Below are 19,904 nucleotides of genomic sequence, written 5' to 3'. Positions count from 1 at the left end.
TGTAGGAACTGGTGGCACCATGCTTCAAGTGAGTCCATTCCTATGTAGCTGAGCAGGCCATTTCAGAACATAGTTTGGGAGCGGGGGACTAGTGCCCCATAATACTTGCACTTTAATGCTTAGCAATTCTATCTTTGGGGGGGCCTTCAACACCTACCCAAGGAAGCTACTGCATGCAATGTACTGATGACACCTAGCTCTACTTTCCCTTTCAATAACATAAAATGGTGGGAAATGTCATGTCTAAAGTCCATATTACATCACTTTAGAGTGTATGTGGAAGATGACTGATAAATAACAATAAACTGAACCACAATCCAAACAAAATAGGAATTTGGTTGATAACTGATCCATCTGGAAATGGATGTGGTTTTACCTGTTCTAGGCAAGTGGTACGCCCTCTTAAGTATCAGGTTTGCAGCCTGTATTTGCTGTTAGATCCGGCGCAAGCTCTAGGCATCTATGCATTACTTCCTTAAAATTTCAGGCTCATTTCCCAACTGCAGTTGGGATCTACCTTTCCTCTATCCAAGGTGTAACACCTACAGAAAAAATAGGCAAGGTACACTTATTGCTATACTGCCCTAGAACCAAAGTAAATTCTGCTCTTGTCCTTGCACAGCTGAAGTAGAACCAACATTGGGCAACAACAGTTGTGGCTTCAGGTACTAACCAAAATCCTAGTTCTATTCTGGCCTGTAATTTAATTTTAAACTGCAGCAATAAAAAACCCAGGGTCATCTTTTATATAATCACAATGATTTAAAAAGCTAGTAGCAGTGAAAGCAGCCCACCTCATCAGTGACAACGTGTGTAAACTGTATTGGATCTTAAATTACACAAATATCCTCGCTCCTTTCCCAGTCAGCACAACCAAGCATATGTTTTTTTAAAAATATTTATGTTAAGAGTGCAAAACTGATCAGAGTGCAATGATATTGCAAGAATGATATGCAACAGCAAAATGTACAAATAAACCCTTTTCAGCAACAGAATGAAAACAAGATTTAGACACTTTCTTAGAAAGCAGTTACAGTGATAGCACCCATATAGAAAACCCAAGCTTCTTTGTTTTAGATTACTTCCTGTGCATTATAAAAACAGTCTGCAAGTTGGCAACTAGTTATCAACAGCCAATTATCAACTGAGTCAACATTTTCTAATGTAGTTACATACAAGGTATATAGCTTATGTCTCAGTGGACCAATGTTTAGAATCAGAGAATTGTAGAATTGGGATCCTGGAGATCATCTAAGTCCAGCTCCCTGCAATGCAGGAATATGCAACCATTCCATACAGTGATTGAACATACAACCTTGGTGTCATCAGTGCCACACTCTAACCAAGTGAGCTATCCATTGCCCTGTATGAACCAAGAGATATATGCAAGATAATGTGCAAGACTCTGTGCATATAGTTTAAGCATGGTCGATATTACAGTATCCTGGGGACAAATGGGAGGTGCTGAACCTCTCCCTCCTCCAATGACGCTTCCCTTGTACCTTTCCCACCTATTTTTGTCCTATTGGGTTACCTTTAGCCTTGAAATTCCTCTACGGAAAAACAGCTGGGAAGAAGTCACTGTTGCATCTAATTTGGCCCATAGTGTTCTGAGGAACAGAACTAAGTATTCCAATGAGGAGAATATAGGACAGAAAGTCTGCCAGGTTGCAAATAAGTAGAATCTCCATAGTCAAATTAGTAACCATAGGTTACAACAAAATGTTAATGCCTGCCTGCCATACTAAACAAAACAAAGGGGAGTCAGAGTTACAGTAAATATAAATATGCCATGCTTTGTTTTTGCATTCAGGTTCTTAGAAGACAGCTATTTTCTTCAAGTGTGAATATCCTTCTGAGACATCATCCACTGATGTATTTATGTAGTTGGCTGAAGTTTCATCATCTAATTCAATATGCTCATTTTCTTCATGAGATGAAGCTATAGGTTCATCTATTTTATCACTTAGCATTTGCTGAAGTCTCTGAATACCTACAAAAAGGAAGCAACGTAAACATTTTAAAGGCGTAAAATATTTCCTAAATGTCTGCTTGTATGCAGTACAGAACATATTGTAAGGCTGTATACAGTGGTACCTCGCAAGACGAATGCCTCGCAAGACGAAAAACGCACAAGACGAAAGAGTTTTCCGTTTTTTGAGTCGTTCCGCAAGACAAATTTCCCTATGGGCTTGCTTCACAAGACGAAACGTCTTGCGAGTTCTTGCGAGTTTGTTTCCTTTTTCTTAAAGCCGCTAATAGCCGCTAAGCTGCTAATAGCCGCTAAGCCGCTAATAGCTGCTAAGCCGCTAATAGCCGTGCTTCGCAAGACGAAAAAACCGCAAGACGAAGAGACTTGCAGAACGGATTAATTTCGTCTTGCGAGGCACCACTGTATATTCCTTGATGTCTTGAAAGTCTATAGCAGTGCATATAGCTGAGTGAAGGATGAGAAAGGAGAAAGAGATCAGATAATAATAATAAATAATAATAATAATAATAATAATAATAATAATAATAATAATAATAATAATTTTTATTTATACCCCGCCCTCCCCAGCCAAGGCCGGGGTCAGGGCGGCTAACAAGCAATAATAAAAACCAGTTGAATGAATACAACTTAAAAACAAGATTAAAATACAACATTAAAATATTGAAACATTAAAATATTAAAATGCAGCCTCATCACAGGAGGAGAAAGGAAAAAGGAAAAAGAAAGAGGGGGAGGGAATCAAATTGGCTCCAAGCCAAAGGCCAGGTGGAACAACTCTGTCTTACAGGTCCTGCGGAAAGAAATCAGATCCTGCAGGGCCCTGGTCTCATGAGGCAGAGCGTTCCACCAGGCCGGAGCCAGTGTTGAAAAGGCCCTGTGGCTCTGGTTGAAGCCAATCTAACTTCCTTAGGGCCCGGGACCACTAGGGTGTTGCTGTTTATGGACCTTGAGGCTCTCCATGGGGCATACCGGGAGAGGCGGTCCCGTAGGTACGAGGGTCCTAGGCCGTGAAGGGCTTTAAAGGTCAAAACCAGCACCTTAAATCTGACCCTGTACTCCACCAGGAGCCAGTGCAGCTGGAAAAGCACTGGGTGAATATGCTCCCATGGCAGAGACCCCGTGAGGAGCCTTGCTGCAGCATTCTGTACCCGCTGGAGTTTCTGGGACGGCTTCAAGGGCAGCACCGTGTAGAGCGAACCCTTTTACAGAATTGAAACTTACACAAGTAGATTCTGTCTATAGAATCTGAGAAGACCAGCCTAAACCATCCAGGTTCATAACAGCAAAAGGCTTTCCCAGGACTAATGAGCAGCTTTTCACCAATAATTTTCCACCATAAATCCATTTCAGCTTCAAATGTCTGTGACTTTAAGAACTAAGAGAAAACAAAGATACACGTTAACTAAATGCCACATTAGCAAACAAAGCACTTGACCTCCCCACCCGCAAAAGAACCAAAAGATCAGGTTTATCAAAGCATCTTTTGAGTTCAATTGAAGCCTTGGTGCTCTATTATTTTTCTTGCTTAGCCAATTACTCAAAATATTATTTAGGACCAGATGCTGCACCATTTATTTATTGTTTATCATGTTATGATTTAATTCAGTGGTTTTCAACCGGTGTGCCACAGCATGCTGGGGCACCTTAAATGATGGTCAAGTGTACTGCAGGTAGCACCAGCCTCCGTCCCTCCTTCCTCTGATCAACTATGTCCAAAATTAATGAAGAGTACCTTTTTTCAAAAGCCTCTTTTAAGGGTGCAGGGTGGGGAGCTCCAAGCCCTTATCTTATCAACGATGAAAACCTGGTGCACTTTGAGACTGTGCACGTACAAGGGGAAGGGGACTGGTCCAGTCGCAGACCAGAAGTGCCGGATAGCATTGTGATGATGCATTCTTCTGAATGGGTTTGCTCATAAGCCTATGATCTCTCAATGTCTCGCTGGAAGGGGCAGGTCCTATTTTGAATACAAAGCCCGGCAGGAAGGAAGGAGCTCACAAGACCAGCCACAATACAGCCAACTGTATTTATGTCCTTTAATCCACCCTCCCTGAGCCCTCCAGGTCCTCCACGTACTTTTCTGAAGTCAGCCCACACATATAATCCTCCTGAGCTTTTAAAAACAGGTATTCCCATCTCTGCAAGACCATCCACAAGAATGTTCTGTGCTTCCTTAAGTCTTCTTTTATTGGTTGGGAAAAACACATTATCCAGCCATTCTGCCAAAATAAGAGCACAAATCAGACCACACTGTTTTTCTCCCTCTTTGTATTATTCAGTCTTAGTAGTACTTTGACAAATTAAGGGGTAGGGAACTTTGGGAACAGCAGGCACTCTGTTAAAGGGATCCTGCATGGCAAATGTAAAGTGTAAAAAGTAGCTTATGTGATTGAGAGGGTTTTTGTTTGCAGTGTTATGAAGTTAAGAAAATTCTTATTCCAGGTCAGACTATTTGTTCATCCAACCCAGCATTGTCTACTGTAACTGGCAGTGGTTTTCAAGGAGAGAGGTGTTTCACATCACCAGCTAAACAAGTTAACTAATCTGGAAATTCTGTTTTGCTGGCATCAGTCCTAATAGTTAATGATGGCAAGGTAATAGTTAATGATGACAGGCAAGGCAAAGCAAGATGAGACAGGTTCTGTACAGAACTTGTTCCCTGGTGCTCAGATGGACCCGACACCAATTCAGCCATTTTACACGAACTTCAACAATATATCTAATAAATGAAAATGAATGTAGTTCATAAATAATTTGAAACTGTGGAATAAAGCTGGCTAGATCACAGTGTCGGCCAGGCACAGAGAAAAAAACAGAGCTGGATTTTCCTGGTCTGCAGTAACTATATAGTGTGAGGACTGGTGTTCATTACTTGGAATCAGGGCCATGTATGTTTGTGCACTTTCAATTTTGCTAACCTCTGTCACGAAGGAACTGGCTGAGAACATATTGCACGGGTCCAGGACAACCATGGAAAACAGCCAGCTGATTAACTGCTTTCCTGACCTCATGATTTCTGGTGTATAATACTCCAACTCTGATGCCACACATGCCAAAATCCTTGAAAGGGAAGGGGGGAAAGTTTGTAATTAAAAAGTCACTCTAAAATGTTAGTTCGTAAACAAAGCACACTTCTATCCAAATTATCCAATGAAGACTAAATAATTTCTGATTCTTGTAATAAAATATAATTTCTCAAGTTTCAAAGCACTTAACATTCTATACAAAAAGTTTTAAAGTCCATTTACGTATTAAGAAACAAAAGCAGAATAATTGATTTGATTTGCATAAAGTATTTCATTAGGTTAGAATTTTTGGCTGAAACCTATATGATGATCCCTGAAGACTAGTTTTAGATTTCCAGTGTGGTAGAACAAGTGAAATTATAAACAATATGTGGCACTTGCATCCACACAGGGTCCTGGTTGTTTACAGCCAACCTTACTTGGCCCTCTCAAATCCCCTATTTTTGTAGCAAGCAAGAGAATGTCACCTGTCACTGGTTGCTAGAGTTAACCAAATCAACATGTAGTTGCAGCTCCCACATGGTGAGAGATGGATATTCTGCAGCCTAAGCAATCAGAAGCCACCCTAAGGCTGCAATCTATTTATTTTGGAGTAGAATTTACATCGAAATAAACATCCATAAGGTTTGCACTGCACTGCAAGTCATATCCTAAACTATGGAAGAGCATAAACTAGTTCATAGTCTACTGGCCAGATTCTGGTGAGCCACCTAGTTGCCTGATAGTTCTTGGGATAGTTGCAAATGATACTGAGTTTATAACAGAATACCATCTTGCACTAATGGGTAGACCAGCTGTGCAACTGTGGCAGAGGCAAACATTATAATCTATGATTACACTGTAGGTTTTATGTTCTCACATCAAAATTTATTTGGAACAATGAATTGGGTAGATGGAAGAATTTGACAGTTTCAAGAATTCAAGTACATTTTGAATAAAAATTGATAACAAATATTTCTAACCTACCTTACTAAATCCCCACATAAAGTGTGTCCGGTCTGGATCTGGTAAACTAAAGAGAAAGATTTCAAGATAATTAATGTCTTACATTTATGTGGGGTGGGGAATCAACACTTTTCAGTTGTAAGGACAATGGCAATTTACCTCGACCCAGCAAAATATTGGAGATATAGAAATCCATAGCACAAACAGCACATGTTCTGTACTCTCCAGAGAAATGAATGCAAATCCCTGTGTGTATGTGCATTGAAGTACATACAGAAATCTGGATCAAGGAAGTCCTAATTATGTTCTATTTATTATTTATGTTTTCACCCCAACCTTCCTCCAAAGGAGCCCAAGATGGAGGGCACTGGATGGCAGTCTCCCCCCCCCCCACGCTAAAGAAGATATAATTTACTTGCCACATGAAGGAATACAGTCAATAGTCCCGCTCCTTCAGCATGTGGACAACAGGGTGCAGAAGTATTTCGCCATAATTTTATACTTTCCTGCTACCCTTTGTGATGGCTGCAACCCTGCTGGGCTGGGTACATTACTTGCCAAGCAGGCTCTCTCTTACTTCACCAATGACCAGTTGCTACTCAGCTCCACCCCACTCTCCTCAAAGCATGCAACATATGTAAAAGTCCAGAAAGGAACTTGACACTAGATACTTCCAAGTGAGACATGGAAGAATTTTGGCTTGCACTAAGTGACCTAACATGTTACAGCATGCATGCACACTGGGCAGAGTTACAACAGACCTGTATGGGGAGCCCCCTGGCATGCGGAGGAAGCAGAATAGCTACAATAGTAGTTAGCATTAAATTCACATATGAGCGATGGTCTGCTTAGTCCTAAATCAATTTGACATGTAGGATTTTGTCGGAGAATGGCAAGACAAAAAAAGTCTACCAACCCTTGAAAATCATACATATGCTACCACTTCACCAATAATTACTTTGAAATAATAATTTATGCATACAGTAACTGGTAGATTATGTGTGCATGTATAAACAAACAGAAGAGATTTGCTATGTTACTCAACTAAAAAGCTGACATTATTTTTTTCCTAAAAAAGCAACAGGAAGGTACACTCACCTCTCCAAGCTAAGAATGCTTGTGAATGTGGTATCACCATATACAGACAGCATATAAATTTCATCCATTATTACATGTAATTTATGTCTATATAAAGAAAGAGACACACACAAGTCATTGAAGTGTGTGTGTATGTGTATATATATATATATATATATATATATATATATATGTGTGTGTGTGTGTGTGTGTGTGTGCATGCATTCATTACTGCAATTGCTGCTTAGCAAATTCCTTAGAAAGCTGCATATTCTATATTCAATTCAGTTATTATTACTATTAATTAAATATGTTTACAGCCCTTCATCCGAAGATGAAAGGGAAGTTCACAAAATAAAAATACAAAATGAAAACATAAAATACATAATAAAACAAAAGCAACCAATAACTCTCATCCCACAGACACATTTAAAAGGCCATAGAATGTTAATCAGCCACAGGCCTGGTTGAAGAGAAACGTTTTTGCCTGGCACCCAAAGATATGTAATGAAGGTGCCAGGCGAGCCTCCCTGGGGAGAGCATTCCACAAACAGGGAGCCACTGCAGAAAAGGGTTTCAGTGTTGCCACCCTCCAACCCTCTTGTGGAAGAGGCACCCAAAGAGCTGCTACTTAACATAAAGCAAAATGTTTTTAAAAACTGAACAGTGATATATAAAAGCAAGAAGTTAAGAACCAAGTATCCATATGTAATATATTGCACAATTAAGACATAAAGGCCAGAAAACACACATCACATGCATGCACAAGCCAGAAAACACATCAAACTGAATTCTTATTCCCAATATTAGCAGGCATTCAGAAGTATATGACTGACAGAAAGATGCTTAAATATCACAAAAGTATAAGTAACCAATTAAATTTTATTATTATTATTATTTGTAAAAAATTAAAAACATCAGATTCTTAGTTTTCAACTTCAGACGCAGACTGCATCCCCAAGTCTCATGCAGTGTCATGCTGAAGTGAAAAGAACTGTGCCATGTTTTGAGGCTTACTAAATATGTAATAACCACTTTAGTTAGAATCATAGAGTTGAAAAGGACCACAAGAGTCATGTGGCCCAACTCACTGCTATGCAGGAATCTTTTGCCCAACATGGGGCTCAAGCCCACGACCCTAAGATGAAGAGTCCAATGTTCTACTGACTGAGCTAGTTGTTACCTTCATTAGAAATAAGCCACATTTTTTAAAAAATTAATCCACTTCATGTAGATTGGTGGGGAGCAAATGGAACAAGCAAGGAGGATGGCGTCCTTTCGCAGATAAACTAAGGAGGCGGAAGTGTCACTGAACATAGTGAGACTTATGTCCAAGTAAGCGTACATTGGATTTCAGAGTAAGCATTACAAGAATGTGGCCAAGGATAAAAAATAGACATTACGGGGAAGTATGAGAAAATGTATTGAAATTTAAAGGAAATATTAGGGATCCTTCTTTGAGAAATATAAAAATAATTTATTAATTCATGTTCCATATAGAATTCTACAGACTGCATGGACAAGTTACAGATTACAAGGACGCTTCATTTCATAAATTGGTTCAAACTTACTTTTCAAATCAACATATGTTTCCATATTAAACACTCTTACCACTACTTATTTTGGTAATTACCAGTTCTCATATTTGACATATGTTTTAAAGAATCAATATAGTCAGGCTTTACGCGTACAGGAAAAAAATTTTTAGAGGCACATAAAGCCATCTCCACCATAGTTATACATTCAGAAACTAAGTTTGCCAATTTAAGAATTCTAATGTTTTTCCACGCTATTAATAACCATAGATGACTACTACCATAAATGAATTTTCTGAACAAACCTTCTTATGGCCATATGCCAAATGAACTAAGGAAATTACCAAAATAACTTTCAAAACTAACATACTGCATCATAGAAAATTAAAAACCCAAACAAATAGCGCTAGGACTCAAACCTGTGTGCAAAGTCTAGACATTCTTTCAGTAACTGTGCTGGGTAAATATCCCCTAATGGATTGTGAGGGTTGATCAGGATTAAAGCTCTGACTCTGATGCCCTGAAAAAAGAAAAACTGATAGTCGGGGACGCCATCATGACGTCAAACAAAGGAGTAGCGAGTCTGCAAAATTGCCATCCTTTCATAAAGTGCCAAGTATTGAAGTTTCTTGACTGAATATGAGCATATATATTCCTTTATAACCCTAAAACATATCCCAGTATCACATTTTCATGGCATCACATTTCATTTTCATCACAGCATGGCGTTTTGTTATTTAGTTATGATTTTAAATTTCATCTGCTATAATTCAAATGACTTAATTTACAAAACTATAGATTTGATGTAATATAGTGGTGCCCCGCAAGACGAATGCCTCGCAAGACGGAAAACTCGCTAGACGAAAGAGTTTTCCGTTTTGGAGGTGCTTCGCAAAACGAATCTCCTATGGGCTTGCTTCGCAAGACGAAAATGTCTTGCGAGTTCCTGCGGGTTTTTCCCCTCCCCCCCTTTTTCTAAGCCGCTAAGCCGCTTATCAGCTGATCCGATAAACTGATAAGCCGCTAAAATAGCGCTAATCCGCTAATCTGTCAATGGGCTTGCTTCGCAAGACGAAAAATCCGCTAGACGAAGAGAATCACAGAATGGATTCTTTTCGTCTTGCGAGGCACCACTGTATATTAAATGATTGTTTTCTTGAAGAAATGTATATATAACACCAGTGTATAGAAAGACTGTAAAATTAGGAACTTTTTTAAACTAATGGTACTAAAACATGTTTAAATCGAATTTTCTTATTATCAAATTATTATGTAAATTCTGTAATTTCAGCGTAACTAAAACTTACAGGGTTAGGTCTAGACTGTCATGCTTAGAGCAGACCTACTGAAATTAGTAGTACTTACATTAGTCATGACTAACTTAAGTCTTGTAGATTTTGATAGGTCTACTGCAAGCATGACAGTTGAACCCCATCCACTATTTTCAGTACATTTTCTCCTGTGAAAAGATTCTGCCACCTAGTAGCTTTAAGCTACTTAAGAAAAAACCAAGAAACAACAGCAGAAAAGATGAACTACTTTGGAAATAAAGGGAAGTAACTAAAGCAGTTTGTAAAAGGTAAGTATTAAGTTTAATATGAATTGCTCCATTTATTACTTGCAAATATTTTAATGGGCTCACATAAGAACAGGAAATATATAATTTAGGATTCTAGTTTCATTCTTGAAAATGATGCATTAAAATGACATGACAACCTGCTTTTGGCCAAGTTGTGCACATGGGGGGAAAAAAGCAGATTTATCAATTTACATTTCTAATAGGATATATTTCACTAAAAAGTTGATAAGGAAGTATTGAACCGAAAGCACAATAGTTGGAGTTTAGTAAAAAATATTCCTACCTGTTCTATGGCTCTCTGATGTGCAGTTTCTAATTTTTCAACAGTTAACTGAAATGGTCGACTTTCTTCATTAGTCACCTGCACAAACATTTCAAAAGGTGTTCAAAACAGAAATTCAGTAAAACAATGCAATCTGCTCAGAATACCTATTTATTTTCACAAAGTGTTGGTGCTGACCTTTAAAGCCCTAAATGGCCTCGGTTCAGGATACCTAAAGGAGCGTCTCCACCCCCATCGTTCTGCCCGGACACTGAAGTCCAGCACCGAGGGCCTTCTGGCCGTTCCCTCGCTGCGAGAAGTGAAGTTACAGGGAACCAGGCAGAGGGCCTTCTCAGTAGTGGCACCTGCCCTGTGGAACGCCCTCCCACCAGATGTCAAAGAGAAAAACAACTACCAGACTTTTAGAAGACATCTGAAAGCAGCCCTGTTTAGGGAAGCTTTTAATGTTTACTAGACTATTATATTTAAAAATTCTGTTGGAAGCCGCCCAGAGTGGCTGGGGAAACCCACCCAGATGGGTGGGGTATAAATAATAAATTTATTATTATTATTATTATTATTATTATTATTATTATTATTATTATTAATTTAATTTGAGGGAGAAAACAGCAAAATGAACAAGCAAGTTATGGTGGATGTGGCTTAAACACTGATGGAGCTTTCTTTTCCTTGTTTGCTGGGATGAACTCAATGCAGATACTCCCTTTTCAACTTGTTCTGGAGGAGGTAAAAGGGAGTTCAACAAACTCTATGATTCTTTGAGGATGCTTGGATCAAGGGCAGTGGAGACATTATGTCATCCCAGGAAACTGTTACTCTCTGAAAATGATGATTAATGAAGAGATAGACACACACACTCTAAAAAGACTGAGGAAAACAGTCAAGACTTCTGTAGGACAGTTTGTTGCCACCTCTGCTATATACACACTTGTGTATGAGACAACATCCACAGTAAACTTATTTGCCAAAACATATAGCACAGTCATACAAGAAGGGACACGTCTACAGTTTGGTTTCCATAGTCAGTAGTTGTTTTGTTGCTTGGGCTTTATATAATTGTGTTCATACATAGACAACATATCAGTATTTATAAGAAAGGAAATATTTAGTAAATATTTACCTCACTGAACAAGGGCACATGGATAGGTTGCATTCCACCATACAGCCACACTTTGGAGTTTATTCCACCATAATATGGGGTAGGAATCAGATACCCATCTATAAAAAGAAGAAATAATGAAGGTTTACTTTCTTTTTAAACAAAGAATTTTACTAGTTTGTTAAAAAACAATGATAATTTATTTTGCCTTCATCTTACACACATCTTTAGACTACTACTTTCAAAATCTTTGTACATAATCACTGTGCTGCCAGAATAGGGGGAAAAACACTGTGTGAACCACTTGCAGGTCTGTGCTATTCCTAAATGAATACTCCTTACTAGCATACTAAAAAAAGTGACACAAATTTCATAGTAGAGGTTTTATCCCATTCCACATATAATTTTATTGCCATTAACCAATTGTTAAGACTCTATTATAATATATATAGCTACTTAGAAAGGGGGGTCAGACCAATAGTTTCATTCTGCTAGCATGTACTTCACGTAATTTAAACTATTTTTAGCTTACTCAAAGGGCACATAAAATAAAGCAATGAAGCAGTTCATTTTCTACATGCTTTAGCCCCGGCTTCCTCAACTTCGGTCCTCCAGATGTTTTGAGACTACAATTCCCATCATCCCTGACCACTGGTCCTGCTAGCTAGGGATCATGGGAGTTGTAGGCCAAAAACGTCTGGAGGGCCGAGGTTGAGGAAGCCTGATTTAGCCATTATCAGCAGAGTGAACAAGATTTTATACCTTCTTTAAGATGTTCAGACACTAATTACCACTAAATGACTGCTACAATATGTGATACATATACATACAATATGTGATACATATTCATGCCCCCTTACCTCCAGGATCACATAACACAGTTGACAGCGTAGCAAAGACGGCACAGCAGCCATTCAAAACTATAAACTAGAAACAGAAGACAAAATAGCAAGATACAATTAACAAAACTACAAAAGCAGCTAAATTTATTTTAAGAAATTAAAGACAAGTCTAAGTCAAGGATATCATATCCAAGTGTCAACAACTCAAACCAAATTAAAAAAATGAACCACTGTAACTTCAAAACAATCAACCCTTAATTCCTCTTGTATATGTGAATTCTATTGGATGGTATCCAATCAGTCATTGAAAGGTTTTGTTGAGCTATAATGTAATTGAAATTATGGGTTCAATGCTCTATAATATATGATATAAACACAGACCAACAGAATATCCATTAATTATGTACCATTTAGTAGCTCTGGTTTCCAAGTGGTTGCCTAGGTGTATGTTCCTGGCAATGACCATCTAAGATGGCATTGGAGTGAGTAAGATATGTTGTTTGCAGAGTCAACGTCTGAGAAGAGTGCTATGTTTGACCTCCTTGTTTTATAGAGATAATCCAAGCACTAAATTTAGCAATCTGCCGCTTTTTAGAAGTGTAAAGAAGGAAAGTGTAAATAAGTCCATTGATTTCAGTGGATCTATTCTGAGTATGACTTAGTTCAAGGAAGGGGAACCTCTGGCCCGTTGGCTTTATTAGGCCTGGCATGGGTCCTGATTTGGCCCATAAGGCCATTTCCCCCAAATCATGCTCACCTGCTCCACACCTGATACCATGCGATATCAGCTGTGCAGCAGCCAATCAAAAAATGGGACGCTTAAAATGCACTCCTGTTGTTGACAAGGGAGGCTGGCTTTCACTGTCAATCAGCTGACATTTCATGACCGTGCTAGAGGAATCCTCACCAGAGGAGGGCCTGGTACTCCCTGGAGGGAATCGCACAGACGTTCAGGTGGGGTCAGACAGCACCAAGGCTGAAGCAGGACTATCAGGCAATGCAACATCCCGGCAGCTGCCGTATCCTATATATAGAGGGCCTGAGTTGAGAGGCAATAGCTGAGTCACCTCCAACCCTCAGAGAGCAGTAAAAGATGAAAGGGCAGGACCAAGCAGTCCACCTGAAAGGCAATACCTCCTTGAGAATGATAAGTTACTTGTGAGGAGCTGCTTCCTCACGAGTAGACCCAACACTACTGAGAGTTCAATAGCTGAGATCAACAGCAGTGCCTAGGGTGGGACTTAGCAGGCTCTTGGATAAAAGCCTTCAGTTGCTTGCGAAAGCTACAGGAACAATGTCCTTATTCTAGCTTCTTGCTGAAGCTGTGCAATGAGACTCTATGTGTGGTGTTTTGAAGTCCTGACGATCATCATCTGAGGGCAGTGTGATGTCAGGTGATTGACAGGTGGGTAGTCAAATGTAAATGGCAGGGCAAGTAAGAATTTGGTTCATTAGCTGGATATTAGATATCACCCAATATTTTCAAACTATGTGCCTTTGTTTCTGAATGTATCAAAGTTAAGTGTCATTATTTGAAGACAAATGGGTATCTTAAGCAAAGTTATGAGAGCTCCCTCTGATAAATTTCTTTTAGGTACTGGCTTTAACATAAAATTTTATCTGCAATAACAACCTGATAATTCTCAGTGTTGCAGAGTTTCCAAAATGATTTAAAAGTGATAACTTTTGCTATACCCTCATTTCAGATCTTATGAAAGATTCAGCAAACTTTCACAAAATTAAAGGAAAGGAAAGCAATGTGGTTCCTTACATGATCTGGATCTAGTGCTGTTGGAGCTTTTGCATATTCCGTAAGAAACTTTGCAATTTCTTCTCTAAAACTAAAGTTTAAAATTAACACAGTCAGAAAATCTGCATCAACATATTCATATATAAAGTTAGTTCTGGCACAACTTTGAATTAGTCTTTTTATTCAATTCAATTGAAATTTTGCTACTGATTTCTTTAGAAGCATAGAACTTATTTTAAAAGTAAATATATGTAGAGGATCACATATTTTAAATTGCCCCTTTTCTGAAACTTGATTTTGGACTGAGTCCAGAAATCTGAATTCTAGAACTATTAAACACTGTAAATTGAAGGCAGCTATACCAAACAATTGCACGAAAGAATATTTATTTACGTACAATTGAACCTATTTCTATTAAATGTGTTCAAATAACAACTAGACATTTATGCAGTGTTATAAGCAGTCTCCAAGCACTAACACTACTGCATCAAAAGAAAATATGTCTAAGCCACAACCATTTATTTTAAGAGGACCTCTACAGAATAGCTTAAATCTCCTGCACAATGTCAATTTTAGTTTTTGAAATGTTTAACTGGAACTAGAAAAACAGGTAGCTGTTATAAAAAATAGATTGAAATGCTAAGCAATTTTTGATACCTTTTAATGCCTTGTGTATCTGAATACTGAAGTAAGTGAGGTTCCACATAAGCCATGTCAGGTTTTACGAGCTGTCATTTTTTAAAAAAGAGACAAAGTTTTTAATTATATGACAGGTAGTTAGATTCACACATTGCTATTTATATTTCCCACAGTTTATCAATTTTTTTTCGAGTTAAGCTGTCTTAGCTGATCTTGGATGAAAACCAATCCATTTCTCAGAGCTGGGTCTGATTTTGGCTCCTCATCTGCACTAGCCTGGAGCCAGAACAGCAAAAGATATCACAGCCCCTCCTCACTTTCTGTCCTGGTTGGAGTAAACCAACAAGACGCAGGGGGGATTTGCCACTCTGACCTGCTGTCCCAGTCCAGGGCTTAGGCTTGTTTTGCCTACACACTGCATGGGTAATGTTATTAAACACAGTGCTTGATTAGTCATAAGAAATTATCATGACCACTAATTAGTACTACCTACTGATCACAATTTCAAAACTAAGTTGCGCAATTCATGTGGGAAGCCAAACTTACCCTTTCCTGTATTAAATCAAAGCAAAGCTTGTTCTCACTTGTTCCAAAATTCAAAATGCCCTGAAAATAGGAATGACATTTTAGATAGCTACCACCACTAATGGGTTGGTGTTTAAAAAAACATTTTCTGTTTACTTTTTCCATGAACCCTCTTGGTCAGAAAACTAAACCTAGTGTCTAAAGGACATTATGAAAATAAACTGCCACCATTATATATTTTTTCCACTGTATAAACAAAGGAGCAACAACTTCATACTCTCTTTAAGGCACCTTCCTATGTTCCCAACTTAACCACCATTTCTGCTTCTTAAGGACTGAAGTCTTCTAGAAATAGATTAAATTAACAGGTATTATTTTCAAATATATTTAACTTCACATTTTAATATCTGTACAACCACTTTGTTTTTAAAAAACAGGTCTCTGGAAAGGACAAGAGTCTCTTACATAAGAGTACAGACAGCAACTATGTTCACACTCAGCTGTTCTACTGATCAGACTGCAGAAGTTGGAAGCAGCAGCACCAACAACATATTTCTAGTAAGGAGATTTCAGGTCAGAGGATAATGTAACTGTCCCATGCTGGAGCAAACCAGATTGAACTACTTCTGCTTGGACCCAGCTGGCACTTTGCCATTGGAGCCTAGACTGAAAAGCAGCAGTACAATTTCTGCTGCCACAATTTCTCCCCTCTCCTCCAAAATATCCCCTCTGCTACATTGTATGCAATGAACTACATCCTTCGCTCCTGAAGGCTGTTGCAAAACTCTGACCCAAGGTTTGGAAGTTTCGTATCTGCACAGTCTTTAAGATTGCCTCATTTCCACACCTTCTTCCATACAGTGTTTTTATTACCACACCTCTTTCTTCACATCCCCTTGTTTTTTTCTGCAACCCTCACACACATCATTTCCAAGTGTTTCTGCTCCCCTTAACTTTTCTTCCATGCCCCCCTCCTCCACAGCACAACCATTGGTGCTCAGCTTTCGGTATTCATTCTTGTGTTGGATGGGGGTGGGGATTTCACATTGTTAGCTGACTTTTTAGATTAACACTTTTAGTGTTTTTTAGTCTTAGATTTGGGATTCCCTTTTGGCTGTGTGAAGTGATAGAAGTTTAATAAAATAAACCAAGCCATTTCTTCACTCAGACTCAAAACTTCTCATCTCCATCTCCATTCTACTTCACCTCATCTTCCCACTATCCCCAACCAAAGGAGTGCCAAATGCCAACTTGAATTTAAAAAAAAATGGGGGGGGGAGGGGAGGTAAGCCCTGGCCTGCGTAATTGATCACAAGGCATGTACACACCATTTGAATGGTAATGCCCATCAACTTTGCCCCCCCCCCAAATATTTTATTGGGGGGGGGGGAAAGAGACTTTGGCCTCTAAGATTTGGCTTCTAGGAGTCCAGCCAAGCTTCTCTTTCTGGTCCTCCAGACTTTCCCCAGTCATACAACCCTCAGCAATTACGCTTCACACCCTCCTTGACTGCTTTTGCCTGGCTAGAATATCTCCTTCAACTCTGATAATGCCTGCTGCTTGCATGAGTGTAGGAAATGTGTATGAGTGTGCATGGAAATTAGGTTTTTTTAAATTACTATTGTTGTTATTATTTACTGATTAAAGCTCAAATTTACATCAGTTGCCCCACCCACTTATGCCTCCGACCCCATTCACCACCAGCATGTGCCCCCCCCCCCCGCTTTCCCATAATAAGTGGTAGATCATGGGCTTTGCATGCGGAAGGTCCCAGATTCAATCCCCAGCATCTGCGGGTAGGGCTGGGAGAGACTCCTACCCCAAACTCCAGGGAGCTGCTGCCTGCCAGTGCTGACAATACTGAGCTTGATAGACTCAACTGCCTGTCTCTATATAAGGCAATTTCCGATGAAATTGGGCGCCTTTTCCAGGCGTTGGGCTGAAAAAAGGTTGCCCTACCACAATACCGTCCCATTTAAAAAACCCACCCACTCACAAAAGCCTCTGTTCTCACACTCTTGCCACAAGGACTTGACTTGACCCACCCATGGCTCCATGTTTTATACCCTGCGCCCTATTTCCTCAATACACTAGCAGAGAAGCCCCTCGCCCCCCCGCACACGTCCTGCCCCACCAGCGGCTTCTTTTACACCCCCCTTACAAAAACCACCGACTCTCTCTCTCACACACACACACCTGAGGGTTGTGAGCGGCGTCGAACGGATCTCGCACGTACATGTCGAAGCCCTTCTGCAGCAGCCCCTTTGCGCTGCCGGCAATGCCGGCTCCCCGAGCTGAAAGCCCTGGATCAGGCGCTGCCGCCGCCGCCGCCGCCGCCGCCTCGCCGTCCGCCATGGCGCCGCCGCGCGCGGGGAAAGCGGCAGAGTCCGCCCGCCGCCGCCGCCTTGCGCTGAGGGAGCGGAAGGAAAAGAGGCAGCGAGGCGCGAAGGGAGGAGCAGCGAATGCCGGGAAAGGGCGGCGAAGACGTGTCTCCTCAGCCGGTGCGAACGGAATTGAAGGATGCGCTTTTGGGGAGCCGGTAATATAGTGGTCAGTCACAGGCGGAGCCACAGGCGGGCGCCACACACACACACACAAGTGCCCCCCTCAAAAAACAAGGAGCTCATCCCTACTTGCCCCTCCTCATTTCTGAACTCCTTTTTATCATTTTTATTACATTTTCTGTTTTACTGTTTAGAATACTCATTTAAACATCCTTAAAATATCAATGACTTCCCTTCTTCTCTTTCCATGGTTCATTTTGCATATCGTAAACCCCTGCATATGTTACATAAACGAAACCATTTACTATTCCGTTATTACATCCATCCAAACTTATTTGCACTTATTTGATTTATCTTAATGCTGCCAACGTTTTTCATTTCTGAACTCCTGTCATTATACTGTGTTTTTTTTCTTTCTTTCTCTAGAACTATAATTTGCCCCTCCTGTGACTCACCCCCATCTCTCCATGGGATCCAGAAGCTGAGCTGGGGACGGTGACCAGAGCTGCAGTTTCTCCCTCAGAGGACTGACTAGATGGGGATTTGTCTTATTTCTCTTTTGGAGCTGTTAAAAGTCCTCTTCAGGCAATATTGCCTAGACAAGGAGTGGGGATGTGTCTTTAGCCCAGCCCCCTGAAGTAAAGCAACCCAGTTACCATAATCTGCCGAAGTTTTAGGGGAGGGGGTAGTACCTCTGATGGGGGACACATGTGCTCCTTCGGTGGTCGTTTGTCCACCTTTGTTCCCCCATCCTGCACTCAGCTCCCACCTGTGGCTCCTAGAAGATGTCAGTGTGTGACAGCAGCCACATCCCAAGAACAGTTAACTGGCTGGCTAAACCAGGCGAGTGAGTTAGGGACTTCCCCTGCATGCAAAGACAGGCTCTGGCCGATTGAGCGGATAGGACTAATAGTGGGTCTAACGGTCAAGAAGGTGGTTTCTGCAGTGAGGGGCAGATGGGGCTAGCCAACCTAGGAAGGTAGCCCACCGAGGAGAAGGAGAACTCTGAACCTAAACCTCCGCTTTGTGGGATATTTTTGGGAGAAGAAAGGGCTAAGGAGTAAATCCTACAGAAATCCGGAGTGGAGTCCCTAAGGCAGTTGGATGGCACCTTGTACACTGCCTTCAGGCAACTCCTGCAGCCAAGCAGGTGCCCAACATATTGCTCTGCTTTCCTTTGGGCCACACCAGCGAGGCTGAGAGTGGGGTCTTGTCATCTGGGCAGCCTAGGGCCTCCATACACACTGCGTAGGCTTGCACCCAAAGGAGGTCACTTCAGTGCTGATAATGCAGCAGTGTGACTTCACCCTCAAGAGACACCCTCCATTGTCTCTCAAGACAAAACAGATGGCAACAACTGAGAATGGGAATAGTGTAATTCATAGTCCATGTTTTATGTATGTCTGCCAGCAATTAAGTTAATGCAGAAGTCCATCCCACCTACCTTCAGTTCTTGATCAATATAAAAGGTGTGTAGAGAATAATATTTTTTGGTTGGTTACTTCAGTTTGTTTCTTTCCTGCTGCCTGTTTTGTTGTTAATATTAATTGCATTTAAATACCACCTTTTTCTCCAGGTTCTCCTCCTTCTCGTTTAATCTCCACAATAACCCTGCGAGCTGGGGTTAGTCTGAGAGGCAGTGACTGGCCCAAGGTCACCCAGTGACCTTCCTGGCTAGGTATAGCACTCAGGCTTTTCTTTACATGCTTCACTCAGCAGAATGAACATCTCAAGTTCCTGACCTACTGCCTTGGATTGGTAATGATGAATTTTATTCTCACTCAAGATGCTAGGAACTTAGAACACGTGTTTTACAACTAGGTGGACTGGAGGAAGAAGTTAGGTGGCGGCTTGGGACCAAACTGCCTAAAAGTGTGCCTTATCCATTATCAACCAGGTGGAGGGGCAGGATAGAAACTCAATAAATCAATCCATCTCAGATCCTACAAGTGGCAGGTAAGGCCTTGGTGGTGTACTAGTGGGGAGTACTTGATATTGTCCTTTTCCATGGTGGTTCCCCATTTGTGAGATGTGCCTATTAAAAAATAGGACACTAAACAGGCATAGGAATGCATGCCTAAGAGCCTTGTTTCACTTTCTCAGAAAG

At 40.5% G+C, this 19,904-nt stretch overlaps 1 protein-coding gene across 2 annotated transcripts; it reads right to left on the bottom strand.

The window, feature by feature from the left end:
* Nucleotides 1–1,408: 1,408 nt before the first annotated feature.
* LOC309515889 (1-aminocyclopropane-1-carboxylate synthase-like protein 1) lies at nt 1,409–18,716 on the bottom strand. 2 transcript variants are annotated; one of them, XM_082194165.1, is made up of 14 exons: nt 18,253–18,716; nt 15,315–15,374; nt 14,787–14,857; nt 14,151–14,220; nt 12,398–12,464; nt 11,559–11,656; nt 10,439–10,516; nt 8,996–9,096; nt 7,063–7,149; nt 5,986–6,031; nt 4,912–5,053; nt 4,070–4,212; nt 3,215–3,368; nt 1,409–1,993 (listed from the first exon to the last, which is right to left on the bottom strand). In XM_082194165.1, the coding sequence occupies exons 1-14, from the start codon at nt 18,256–18,258 to the stop codon at nt 1,818–1,820; spliced, it is 1,299 nt and encodes a 432-aa protein (XP_082050291.1). In that variant the 5' UTR covers nt 18,259–18,716; the 3' UTR covers nt 1,409–1,817. The 2 variants fall into 2 exon arrangements, with proteins under 2 accessions (XP_082050291.1, XP_082050290.1); XM_082194164.1 differs by lacking the exon at nt 18,253–18,716 and adding an exon at nt 17,490–17,791.
* Between the last annotated feature and the right edge of the window lie 1,188 nt (nt 18,717–19,904).

Source organism: Podarcis vaucheri (genome assembly GCF_965113315.1).
Source record: "Podarcis vaucheri genome assembly, chromosome: 12".
Taxonomy (NCBI): Eukaryota; Metazoa; Chordata; class Lepidosauria; order Squamata; family Lacertidae; genus Podarcis; species Podarcis vaucheri.
The sequence above is the reverse complement of the archived record's forward strand: the minus strand, read 5'-3'. Positions and strand labels throughout refer to the sequence as shown.

What these genes read in the sequence shown, in the direction of transcription:
- LOC309515889 (XM_082194164.1), bottom strand. Translation starts at nt 17,648, where the DNA reads ATGGCGGACGGCGAGGCGGCGGCGGCGGCGGCGGCGGCAGCGCCTGAT. An exon ending in TTGATTTAATACAGGAAAGG is followed by an intron (nt 14,858 to 15,314) that starts GTAAGTTTGGCT and finishes AAAAAATGACAG; the next exon opens with CTCGTAAAACCTGACATGGC. An exon ending in GATACACAAGGCATTAAAAG is followed by an intron (nt 14,221 to 14,786) that starts GTATCAAAAATT and finishes TTTAAACTTTAG; the next exon opens with TTTTAGAGAAGAAATTGCAA.